Source organism: Mixophyes fleayi, chromosome 10 (assembly GCF_038048845.1).
Source record: "Mixophyes fleayi isolate aMixFle1 chromosome 10, aMixFle1.hap1, whole genome shotgun sequence".
NCBI lineage: Eukaryota > Metazoa > Chordata > Amphibia > Anura > Limnodynastidae > Mixophyes > Mixophyes fleayi.
The window spans coordinates 91,725,273-91,738,723 of NC_134411.1; the positions used below are offsets into that span (position 1 = coordinate 91,725,273).

The window sequence follows — 13,451 nt, forward strand, 5'->3', positions numbered from 1 at the left end:
CTTAATGCAGGTTATTTTTGATAAAAGGAGAACTGTACCCAAAATATCTGATGCTCATGTCATTTTTCATTTTCATATCCCATGTTAGGGGCAAACGCAGGATTTGTAGAGGGGGGTTTCCACACCACGCCGCCAGTGGGCGTGAACAGCATACATGAAGGCGTGGCTATAATATTAGACAGTGCTTGGCTGCTCTCCAACTCTTCCTATTCCCATAATATACAGGGGCAATGCTACGTGCACTACTGTTAGGTGCACGCGGCTCTCCCTTTTCAAGCAGAGCTGTGTGAAGCGGGAGCAGGGTCCAGCCACCTCAATTATACAGTGCCCCAGGCTTGGAGGGGGGTTTCCAGGCACAAGGAATGCCCCCCCTCCCCTCGGTTTGCCTAGGCATGTGATAGCAAAATGATTTGGAAACCATCTGTTTGGGTTGATTTATGGCTTCAATACAGAAATTCTAATTGCTGGTTTTTTTTTAACAAGTCTGCTTGTCTGAGCAATCTTTTGAAATGTAAGTCTCCAAAGAATTATGTATATTGTAAATATAGTAGTTAAGAGTTCTCAGTTTCCTCCTCTAAAAGGCAACAGACTAACCTGCTGTAATCGATATTGAACACGGTGCTGTAGCTCAAACACACCGCACGCACAAATATTGCAGAGGAATGCTGTGTTTTTCAAGGTATTTCATCATCATCATCATCATCATCTATATAGCGCCACTAATTCTGCAGCGCTGTACAGAGAACCCATTCACATCAGTCCCTGCGCCATTGGAGCTTACAGTCTAAATCCCCTAACATAACACACACAGACCGAGATAAACTAAGGGCAATTTAAAAGGAGCCAATTAACCTACCAGTATGTTTTTGGAGTGTGGGAGGAAACCGGAGCACCCGGAGGAAACCCACGCAAACACTGGGAGAACATACAAACTCCACACAGATAAGGCCATGGTCTGGAATCGAACTCATGCCCCCAGTGCTGTGAGGCAGAAGTGCTAACCAATAAGCCACTGTGCTGTCCGCATTTTCTTATGTGTTTACATGTGCAACCCGTACAATAGATTGTATGGCATTTTGAAAAAAACTGTTTAGCGATATGTACAAAATATATACCTTCCACACTCTCAAATTGTAAACTACCATTAATGCTTTCTAAGTATGTAAGAAGCGACTGCATTAAATTCTGAACTAGGTATCCTTTTCTTCTAGTTTATTATGTATTTGTTAAAACTAAACAAACTATCTCTTCCCACTAGATTGCAAAATGTGGGACTTTCACTATTACCAACCATTCTCCATTTCTCCTCCGACCCCAAATAAAATAGGGAAAGTTATATAAATGTGCAGGTTATTATCATAAACAGTGCTTGTAAGTGATTGTTTAGTAGGAATAGACGGAATGCCCACATTGTATTATTAAGTAATAATTTTATTTTGTAAACAAAATTATACAACAATTTTAATATATATTTTTTTTTTAAGCAAACATTTGCTATTAAAGAAAATTACAGGGTGAGCAGAGAATATTGCCAATGCAGTAATGATTTTGTCTCATCTTTCCTTAACCAGTAGTAAAAAATGTATATATATATATATATATATATATATATATATATATATATATATATCTCAAGAAATTATTCATGTGAAATAATGACTTGTATCAAAGAAATATAAATATTTCAAAGGGAGCAGCTTCCTAAAAATAAAGATATATAATTTAAACTCCTGCGTGGAGGCTGAAGGAACATTTCACCTACATTTTCTTAGCTTAAATATTCACAAAGTAGTTACATGCATTAAAATTTGATCCGTAGCCATCAGAGAACCCCAGAGGTAGAGTTGCCTGAACTGGATGGAGACTGTTTCTTCAAGCAGTTCGACAAAGTGGGCAAAAAGTTGTAAAATTTGTAGGAATTCTCCAATGCGTTTCAAAGGTTCGAGCAGCCCTGGGTTGAGCTTGTTTGAGACAACTCCATGGTCTATAAACCCCAGTCATCACTTCCAGGGAAGTAATGCCAGGGAAATAGAAGAACATAAAGTACATTCCGCTTGTGAATGGCCTGTTGTGGGGCTCTGTAGGCAGATCAGTGGTGAGCTGGACCAGAACGTGTGCACACTAGCTCTCTGTATTCACTATTAATTGTGTCAACCTGTGCACTCAGTTTGGAGCAGGAAGCTGGGCACCTGGAATGAAATTTGGAGATATTGAGGTGCGATTACTTGCACCTTCTATTACAATTGAAGATTCATCATCATCCGATTCAGTAGACGTCTGGATAAAGTTTTGGCAAATGGCTGTGAGATTTATAAAAAAAAGTGATGTGACTGGTAATAGAAAAGGGCACCTTACTAGCAATAGAGTTAATATATAAATGTTCACAAGCACAGTGCAAATACTGTTTGTCTGACGTCACATGGCACGTTTTGCACAGATGCCCCGATTTTCGCAGGTAAGCGAATGGATTTGCCGGCTGGGATAGCACCATTTTGGGAGCACAAAAATTTACCCCGTCTGATGGAAGGAGCTGGGCAGATGGGGAACATTCCTTGCCAAGGGCAGAGTAGATGCACCAGTACACCCAACATCACCCACGTGCAAAATCAAGTTTTCATTTTGATAATCAAGATGAATTACAAGGGCTGGAGAAGATGCATTTAGGGGGCTTCTCTTCTTCCAGACTTGAGTTTCACAGGTGCTCAGAGGTGCTGGAGCTTGTACCACATCCTGTACATGTAGTAAAGTGCATTTTTCACCATTCGTTTACACGTTTCTTGGTGCACTTTTCCCCACCGTTACGGGAGCACCAGTTCTCATAACTGTCACCAGCAATTTGCTTGAATGTTTTAACATAAGAGGTAGATCTGTTAGACAAAATAGGCATTAAGCTCATCGGTTCTTACTAAATGGTTATAGGAAGTGTATGACCACTCCACGCATCCTGTGGAATTATAATAGATGGTGTCGGAGGCAAGTCATTAACAGCAACATACTAAAGAAGGAACCAACAAATGAACAACAAATATAATCACAACTAAGTTTTTGTAATGAAGTTACTGCCATGTTCCATTATGTAATAATAGAATTTTTTATAAAAAAAACCAAACATTTAATTGAGCTTCTCCTGTAAGACAGTCATGATAATAATTATAGTTAAAGGCACCAAATTTTCGACAATTGCCCCAATTTTGCCTGACTACAGAATTATAACAGCAGAAGAAATCGGATAATTGCAAAAAGTTGAACAGTCTGTAAACTATATTAGATGGTGTTGACCTGTCTCCTTCATAGTCTGTACCATTAATCAGCTACCACCACCCCACCCTCTTACTACAGTAGCTTTGTCTATTCTCCTACCCCATTCCCACATACTTTCCAATTTCTCCAGTGTGCTCCATGGTTCTACTTCCACATAACACAATTAATGCTTAGAACAGTCTCTTTAAAAAAATTATTAAGAACAATCACCCCATTGCTATTAAGATCACTTGCAACTTCTAGTTATTAAATAAAAAAAAGAAGTATGTAACATCTAACATATCTACATCTGAGCTGGAGAATGCAGCCAACATGTATCAATTCAGTTTAAAAAGACGAAAGTCTGGACTTTCCCATGCCCCTCCCTCACCTATTCTCTCCAACAGATCTTGGCAGGAAACCACAACTGCAGAATTTTGAGATGTATTTGAGGAGTCAAAGCCTCTTACTGTATCAGGATATGGGTATGTTGATCCTGTGGGAAGCAATGACCTGCTCCATATTGTGATTGTGTTAGTGATAACAGGGCAGCAGGTGACCGGGGCAGTGACATGATGTGAGGAGGGGAACAGAAACATGAGGAAGCCACAGACTGAGAGTTATATAGTGGAATGAGCAAGGCTACCCAACAGCACAGAGTGAAAATACCTTTGGTCACTTCTTCTCTCCTACATGCTAAGCATACTCTTTTGGTTGTAAGAGACAGCATCCATTTCACAAATTTGCAGTCGCATTAACTAATTACACCCAGAACCAATTATAAAAAGGTCATTGTAAACTTAAAACACGTTATACACAGGGCAGCCATTTTAAACAACATTCATGAGAATGCAGCCAATCAAATCACCAGGAGCTGATGACATCACTTAGACACCGATAATGCGACCTATCAGTGCACCAGGGCTGCGTGACGTCACTGCTTAAGCTGCATGCTTATGAACATTAATTCATCTGGCAAAATGGCTCCCTCCGTTGAGTTTAGGTGACGGGAACAATTTAACAGTAAAGCCCTAGGGGTAAATGTATGAAGCTGAGCGTTTTCCGGCAGGTTTGAAAACTGGAGATGTTGCCTATAGCAACCAATCAGATTCTAGCTATCATTTTGTAAAATGTAGTAAATAAATGATAGCTACACTCCGATTGGTTTTTCAAACCCGCCGGGAAAACTCTGTGCTTGATACGTTTACCCCCTAGGTTTTTGGAAGTTATAGATATCACCCTACCACCCTAGGCACCCAAGCCAACACAGCCACAATTACCAAGACACACAACATGACATCCCAGAGAAAGCTGCTGCTTTGTTGCGTTGCTTTGACCCGCTTGCCATAGCCCTGAGAACGGTACCATTTGGCAACTTCCTGCATCGTAAACGATTTGGGTTCGTACCCCAGCTCCCTGTTGGCTTTTCCCAAGCTGAAGTAGTGAGTTACTCCCGTTTTATAGACCTCTGCGCGGGTGAGCAAAGGCTGAAAGTTATAAACAGGTCTGATGAGGACATGTAACCATTCAGTGAGGTAGGCCATAAAATAGACAAAGAAGAGGGGAAGCCGAACTGTGGGGAACTTATAACCTAGACCTTCTATAAAGGGCTGGAAGAACTCAAAATTACCGATTGGGCTGCCGTCCGCTATGAAGTAAGGCTGACCAGCGGCGATATGCTTTTTCTCAGCCGTGAGGCCTTCTGCGGCTAAAACGTGAGCGGATATGAGATTATCAACATGGACAAACTGTACGAGATTATTGGGATCCCCATACAAAAACTTAAACAACCCTTGGTCAACAGTATTAATGATTCTAGGAAGATGTCTTTGTTCCCCTGGGCCATAGATCCCGGCCGATCTAAGAGCGCAGGTCCTTAGACATCCGCTTTTATCTGCGAGCTTGCTGCCGTTGGCTTTCAGCACCATGTTTTCAGCGATAGCCTTGGTGCGGGAGTAGTTGTCCGCATGGCGATGAAGAGGTAGGTATGGCATAGATTCATCTCCGTTCTCGATTATCTGCCCACCAAACACCACGTTGTACGTACTGGTGTACACTAATCTCTGAACATTATTAGTTAAGCAGGCCTGGATAACGTTCTCCGTGCCCTTGACATTAACTTCTTCTGTTAGAGATGTCTGAAGTTGTTCCCGCCCGGACATCCCATAAGAAGCTGTATGGATGACGCAGGTCGCATTGATTAAAGCGTCTTCCACTGCAGAAAGAGAGCGAATGTCTCCCTGTACAAAACGGATTCCATCTGGGATTTCTAGTGTTGGTTTTCTTACATCGAAAAGAACAACGCTTACATCGTTCTGATGCAGCTGACAACCTAATCTGAAAAGAAGAAACAAGTGCTAGAATATTGTCAGATTTCACCCGCACATATGTACCAATAACCAGCATTTTTATGGTTATTGGTTTACAAGGCTGTCTGCACAATTGACTCATTGCCTGCTATAGTGTATCAGTTTGAAGTCTGCTCATGTTTGTCCCTGCTTCTTCTCACTATTCTGTGTCTGCTGCCTGCCCTGACCACGGTGTGTGACCCCCAACGATTCTGTTAGTTGCCTGCCCTGATTTTTTGGATTGTTTCTATGCTTGTCGTTTATATTACTGGTTCATTTCTTTGTTTACCGTATAGTTTCATTGTCTGTGCCTATGGATCTAGTCTCTACTAAATACATTAGAGACCGTACAAAGAAGGGCAACTAAAACGTTCATGGCCTACAGCACAAAACTTACCTGGAAATACTAAAAGATCTTAATATGAATAGTTTGGAGCAGAGAAGGGAACGGGAGACATGATAGAAACTCTCAAATATATCAAGGATTATAACAAGGTGCAGGAGGAAAACATTCTACAAAGGAAGAGAAGTATTAGAACACGAGGACATGTACTGACACTGGGGTGAAGAGAAGTATTAGAACACGAGGACATGTACTGACACTGGGGGGAAGAGAAGTATTAGAACACGAGGACATGTACTGACACTGGGGGGAAGAGAAGTATTAGAACACGAGGACATGTACTGACACTGGGGGGAAGAGAAGTATTAGAACACGAGGACATGTACTGACACTGGGGGGAAGAGAAGTATTAGAACACGAGGACATGCACTGACACTGGGGGGAAGAGAAGTATTAGAACACGAGGACATGTACTGACACTGGGGGGAAGAGAAGTATTAGAACACGAGGACATGTACTGACACTGGGGGGAAGAGAAGTATTAGAACACGAGGACATGTACTGACAATGGGGGGAAGAGAAGTATTAGAACACGAGGACATGCACTGACACTGGGGGGAAGAGAAGTATTAGAACACGAGGACATGCACTGACACTGGAGGGAAGAGAAGTATTAGAACACGAGGACATGCACTGACACTGGGGGGAAGAGAAGTATTAGAACACGAGGACATGTACTGACACTGGAGGGAAGAGAAGTATTAGAACACGAGGACATGCACTGACACTGGAGGGAAAAGAAGTATTAGAACACGAGGATATTTACTGACACTGGGGGGAAGAGAAGTATTAGAACACGAGGACATGTACTGACACTGGGGGGAAGAGAAGTATTAGAACACGAGGACATGCACTGACACTGGGGGAAGAGAAGTATTAGAACACGAGGACATGCACTGACACTGGAGGTAAGAGAAGTATTAGAACACGAGGACATGTACTGACACCGGGGGAGAAGAGAAGTATTAGAACACGAGGACATGTACTGACACTGGGGGGAAGAGAAGTATTAGAACACGAGGACATGCACTGACACTGGAGGGAAGAGAAGTATTAGAACACGAGGACATGCACTGACACTGGAGGGAAAAGAAGTATTAGAACACGAGGATATTTACTGACACTGGGGGGAAGAGAAGTATTAGAACACGAGGACATGTACTGACACTGGAGGGAAGAGAAGTATTAGAACACGAGGACATGCACTGACACTGGGGGGGGGGGGGGAAGTAGTTTCAGAGGAAGTCTGAGGAAAAACTATTTCACAGAAAGGGTAGTGGGTAAGTGGAATAGCCTCCCATCAGAGGTGGTAGAGGCTAATACAGTAGAGCAGGGGTGGCCAGCCCGCAGCTCTTGAGCCTCATGCAGCTCTTTGATCTCTGAAACGTGGCTTCAGGGTCTGCCGGCAGATCAGAGAACATTCAACTGATCGATTGGAATCACATGACCTCCTCTGCACAACGCAGGGAGATCAGAGTGTCACAGCCAATCACGGAAGGAGTAGAGCATGTACTGTGCTCTCCCTCCTTCTTCTGCGCGGGGTCCAGCGGCTAAGTGTCAGAGAAGTGAGAGGTAGGGAAGGGGTATGTGTGATCTCACTGCATGTGAAGAGGTATGATTGGCATGTATGGGGCATGTGGCGAGTCTGTCTGGCATATATGGGGCATGTGGTGGGTCTGATTGACATGTATGTGGCATTTGGGGATGTCTGGGCATTTCTGGGGCATGTGGTTAGATTTGATGGCATGTGGGGAGGTCTGATGACCATGTAAAAGGTCTGAGAGGCATGTTGACCATTTATGACTTTTTTTTATCCCCACTTCAACAGTTCCCTCCACAGTGATTGTGGATACAGAAGCACCGTGAGCTCCTGTGGAGAGACTGCAAGTGCCCTTTGAACCCTTCTCCGCTGGACACAGCAGTGCGGTAAGAGCTGTGCTGATTTGATTATTATTTAATGTTAGATATTATCTTTTTTGCTTAGAAAGTGTGTGTGCTTATACTGTGTATATGTATATGCACACATAATGATATCTAAGGATCAAATAGGGTTTGAGGTTACCATAGGTTGAGCCAAGTGGATCTTATCTGCCGTTTCTATGTAGGTACTACGGAAGGAATTAAATGCTGCATTTTCATAGCTGAATCACTCACTAGTGACAATCAATCTTATGTGGAGCGTTTCCTACATTCAGCACAAAGTTTTAAAGATTCCAATGAACCTCATCCTCATTAGATGGTGTTGTCTGAGGAAGGCTCCCTGAATGAATGAAGCAAGAGGCATAACTTTGTATGGCGGAAAATACAGCCGACAGGTACCACCTGGTGATTTATCTTCCTCTATTCTCTCATCATTATCATTGTTTATTTATAGGGCGCTACAGATGCCACAGTCAGACAATCATCGTGCAGACATGACATACATGCATACAATAAACGTAATAACAGACACATAAATACAATTAAGCATCATGACACAAGCACGGATAGGCAGGAGCTAACAATTACAGCTAGAAAGAGTAGAGGTATGAATTCCAAGCCTGAGTATACAAATAGCAAAGAAATTCAGCATAAGACAGGGACACAGGAGGGAGACGAACATGAAACATAGGGTAGAGAGCATCCTGCCTGTTCGAGCTTACAGTCTACTCAATGGAATTCCCCCCGAATTCCATTTCCCGACACGAGATGCCGGACATCACCGTGATCTCTGTCTGCGTTCGTACCCGGGTACTATGCTATCCAAACATCGCAGATTTTCCTGCCCCTCTATGGGGTACTCTGTGGCACATCGCGGATAAATGAATCCCCCCAATAAGTATTGTGAGCTTTTTAGACAGAATGTAGCTACCTATGGTTTTGCATTATATCGAAAAATGACAAGTCCCTTAAAACCCAAAGAAAATCTACATAGCTAACAATTGCAGCTCTATCGTTCAGTGACAGTTATTCTAACAACATTAATAACAAATACCCTAATAAAAACTATATTAAATAAATCATAGTTTTGATGAGAGTGTCCTTTTACATCAGTCTTCAACACATGAATTTAAATGAACGGTAGAGGGAAGCAATACATTCTGTGTTGCGATAAATGGCAGGATATTTGCTAAGCCCTTCTCTAACTGAACTGCAAAACTCATTAACCAATTCTAATTAATAATGGAATTTGGCTTCTCCGGAAGATGCAATTAGTGCTCATTAGTCAAAATATCCCCAATGGAATTGAATAATTAAATAGATTATTAATATACTTTCCATAATTATGCAAGATTATTAATTATACCATGGCACTAACCTGTGTCCAAAGTAGCCGCCACCTCCAGTAATGACAAATGTTTCTTTGGGAGACTGTAAAGCGCTCATCGTTTCTTAAAGCACAAAAAAATATAGACCTTGTAAGTATAAAAATCATCCACATAAGATTCTACATATAAACATTCACGCACCCGGCAAAAACACAATCACTACCGTACGCAAACAAGTCATTTTCAGTTAGACAAATGGGACATTTTCAACTAATAAATTCTTAAAATAACGGATCAACTGCTAGGATTAAATTATAATGTCTACTGAATCATTGCTTAGACTACATTAGCTCGAAAACTATGCTCTGTGGCGAGTTCTCAGGATTTGTGATAGGGATAAGCAAAGAGCTGACAAACATTATTTCAAATAGGACATCAGACTCATAACTTCTGCACAGATTTCCACAGATAACTGCTAATCAGCTATGAGCTAAGTGCATTTTCCACCTGCCCTTGGAATTTTGTGTAATAATCACAGTATAAATATAATAGACCACATAATGATCATAGTATGAATAGAATAGTCCATATAATAATCATGGTATAAATAGAATAGACTACATAATGACCATAGTGTGAATATATATATTAGACTACATAATAACCATAGTATAAACATAAGACTATATATGTAATAATCATAATATAGGTATAATAGTACATATAATAACTATGGTGTAAATATAATAGACTATATAATAATCATAGTATAAATATAATAGTATATATAATAATCATAGTATAAATATAATAGACTATATAATAATCATAGTATAAATATGATAGTCCTTATAATAACCATGGTATACATATAATAGTCCAGATAACAATCATAATATAAATATAATAGACTACATAATGACCATAGTGTGAATATATATATATTAGACTACATAATAATCATAGTATAAACATAAGACTATATATGTAATAATCATAATATAAGTATAATAGTCCATATAATAACTATGGTGTAAATATAATAGACTATATAATAATCATAGTATAAATATAATAGACTATATAATAATCATAGTATAAATATAACAGTATATATAATAATCATAGTATAAATATAATAGACTATATAATAATCATAGTATAAATATAATAGACTATATAATAATCATAGTATAAATATAATTGACTATATAATAATCATAGTATAAATATAACAGTATATATAATAATCATAGTATAAATATAATAGACTATATAATAATCATAGTACAAATATAATTGACTATATAATAATCATAGTATAAATATAATAGACTATATAATAATCATAGTATAAATATAATAGACTATATAATAATCATAGTATAAATATAACAGTATATATAATAATCATAGTATAAATATAATAATCATAGTATAAATATAATTGACTATATAATAATCATAGTATAAATATAATTACAGGACTTTTTTTGGGCTGCACCCACTCTATGGAACTCTCCCTCGCACAATAAGACTCTCCTCTGGACTACAAACTTTCAAGCGTTCTCTGAAAACCTACCTATTCAGACAAGCTTATAATATTCCTCAACCACCCTCTTAACCTCACTACCTTTAGCCTGTTACACAATTTCACACAAGACAACTACCCCCTGACCAACATTGTTGTGTGACAGGATGATTTAGCTTATGAGTCACTTTTACCTTTGCAGTCTGGCTGGGCCAAGATGCAAAATGTAGACTTAACCTCATGTGTCAATCTCCCATTGTCCCATAGATTGTAAGCTTGCGAGCAGGGCCTTCTCACCTCTTTGTTTTACCCAGTTTGTTTATTAGTTTATTATGTTTGTCCCCAATTGTAAAGCGCTACGGAATATGTTGGCGCTATATAAATAAATGATGATGATGATGAGGATATAATAGTATATATAATAATCATAGTATAAATATAATAGACTATATAATAATCATAGTATAAATATAACAGTATATATAATAATCATAGTATAAATATAATAGACTACACAAAGACCATAGTATAAATATATATATATATTAGACTACATAATAATCATAGTATAAACATAATAGACTATATATATAATAATCATAATATAAGTATAATAGTCCATATAATAACAATGGTGTAAATATAATAGTATATATAATAATCATACTAACTATAAATATAATAGTATAAATATAATAATCATAGCATAAATATCAGTCTGATGATCACACATGTACAAGTGGTGCCACTCTACGTATTTCTGACGTCACACTGACCTCTGACCCCAGTGCCCACTGAGTTGAGTTTGATTATTATAGGTATTACCTGTCTCCTGACCGCCCGGGAATGACGACCCTCCGCACACCTCACCTCACACGACAGCTCCGCACACCTCACACCTCTCACCACGCTGACTAGCCGGCCGTCTGTTGAGTTGAATTCCGTACAGCAACATGTCGGCCCCCTGCCGCCACAGAGACGTTTGGCCGTTGCCCCGGGCGACGCGGAGAAGCCGTGCGTGCTGACGTGAGCAGAACACGTGACCCGCTGGACAGCATGGCGGGGAAACTGAAGCCGGAGGAAGTGGTGACCGTGCTGGAGACGCTGAGCGGGGTCAGCCGGAGCCTGGGTACTGAGCACCGTTGTGTTATACGGCGGGGAGGGCCAGTCACATGGGGTCCTGGGTACTACAAGGCCCAGCATGTCCTGCCAGACAGCAGCTTCTCACCTGTACCCTCTGTCCACTTTAACTCCTCCAAGTTCTGAGCTTGTTTTATTGCTGAGCCTTTGCAGTGACTTTAATAGTACAGCTCCCAGTGCTGTGTATGTGTGTGTGTATATATATATATATATATATATATATATATATATATATATATATATATATATATTACATACTCCCTTCCTTGGCCTTGACACACTTGACAAATAAAATAAAAATGACAACTCTTACTTCCTGGTTGGCAAGGCTGCATTTCAGATGCACTGATGTCTAAAGCAGAATGCTGTCCAGTCTTCACTGCTGCGCAGGATATCTAGAGGGGAGGCCCCAAATGTTAGATTTAAAAATACAAAACAACAACTGGACATCACACACTGACATGTCCCCTGCTGCCTACCAACTTTTCTCACATATGCCCACTAGCTATTCTCACCCCTATTCTGCACCCCTTGTTTTTCTGTAGCCCTCTCTTTCTGTGCCCCCTCGTTGTTCTGTAGCCCTCTTTCTAAGCCCCCTCTCTTTCTGCGCCCCTCCCCCGCTTTCTGTAGTCTGTACATACCTTCTATGCTTCTCTGCTTGATCGCGGGTCCTCTCGCTGGCAGCGTCGTGACGTCACAACGCTGCCGGAGCCGGAAGCAGGACACACACTAAGAAGCGGTGCTGCAATGTGACAGCACCACAGAGAAAGAAAGAAAGAATTAATAAATGCCGGAACACCATTTGGAGTGTACAATGACAAAAAAAAAAAAAGCCCTGCTTAGAGCTATATATGCTATGCTATGGCTATTAATGGAATAAAATCTGATTAATTGTACCCATCACACTACATTCTTGAGCTTTACATGCATGTAACTTGCTTTGTGATGTGCTTTTTGTAAAGCCCTTTTTTTTTTTTCCATGTGGATTAAAACTAACATCTCAATGACAGTAAATTGTAAATGCAGTGAGATGTTTCTTAATAAACATTATTATTGATGTTGGTTTGTAAGGCGCCATCGTGCTCTGCAGCAGTGGACAGTGGGGTAAACAGCAGATGCATAACAGAGGTGTACAATGTAGACAAAATAAATGCAGACATAAAGACAAGATAACTACCTATCAGACTCATGGGTAAATTAATGCATCCAGATGTTTTGTGTTATATGCGATTTTATTTGCATGTTATAGTGTGTTTATAAACAGCAGGTCTACTTATTATAGGGAAAAACATGGGTGCTTTTGCCAGAGATAGTGCTTTGCCCTATCCATCAAATGGTCACAGCTGACGACAGCAGTATTCCTTTGGCATTAAGATTCACCAGATCTTGCTGACGAAAGCGTCCCCCATGCACGGCATGGGGGAATGGTTACTTAACAAGGATTATGTTGTTAAAAGTACAGCTCACAAAGGTGATGGCAAGAAAATCGAGCTAAATTATTTGAATACAATTTTTTTAATTGGGAATTGTTTAAAAATATA

The 13,451-nt window shown here is 40.0% G+C and overlaps 1 protein-coding gene across 1 annotated transcript; it reads right to left on the bottom strand.

The window, feature by feature from the left end:
* Window positions 1-1,620: 1,620 nt before the first annotated feature.
* Window positions 1,621-11,778, bottom strand: SDR42E1 (short chain dehydrogenase/reductase family 42E, member 1). The gene is made up of 3 exons (XM_075189154.1): window positions 11,596-11,778; window positions 9,290-9,362; window positions 1,621-5,577 (listed from the first exon to the last, which is right to left on the bottom strand). Exons 2-3 carry the CDS (start codon window positions 9,355-9,357, stop codon window positions 4,476-4,478), a joined length of 1,170 nt encoding a protein of 389 aa, XP_075045255.1. The 5' UTR covers window positions 9,358-9,362; window positions 11,596-11,778; the 3' UTR covers window positions 1,621-4,475.
* Between the last annotated feature and the right edge of the window lie 1,673 nt (window positions 11,779-13,451).

What these genes read in the sequence shown, in the direction of transcription:
- SDR42E1 (XM_075189154.1), bottom strand. Translation starts at nt 9,357, where the DNA reads ATGAGCGCTTTACAGTCTCCCAAAGAAACATTTGTCATTACTGGAGGT. An exon ending in GGCGGCTACTTTGGACACAG is followed by an intron (nt 5,578 to 9,289) that starts GTTAGTGCCATG and finishes TCTTCTTTTCAG; the next exon opens with ATTAGGTTGTCAGCTGCATC.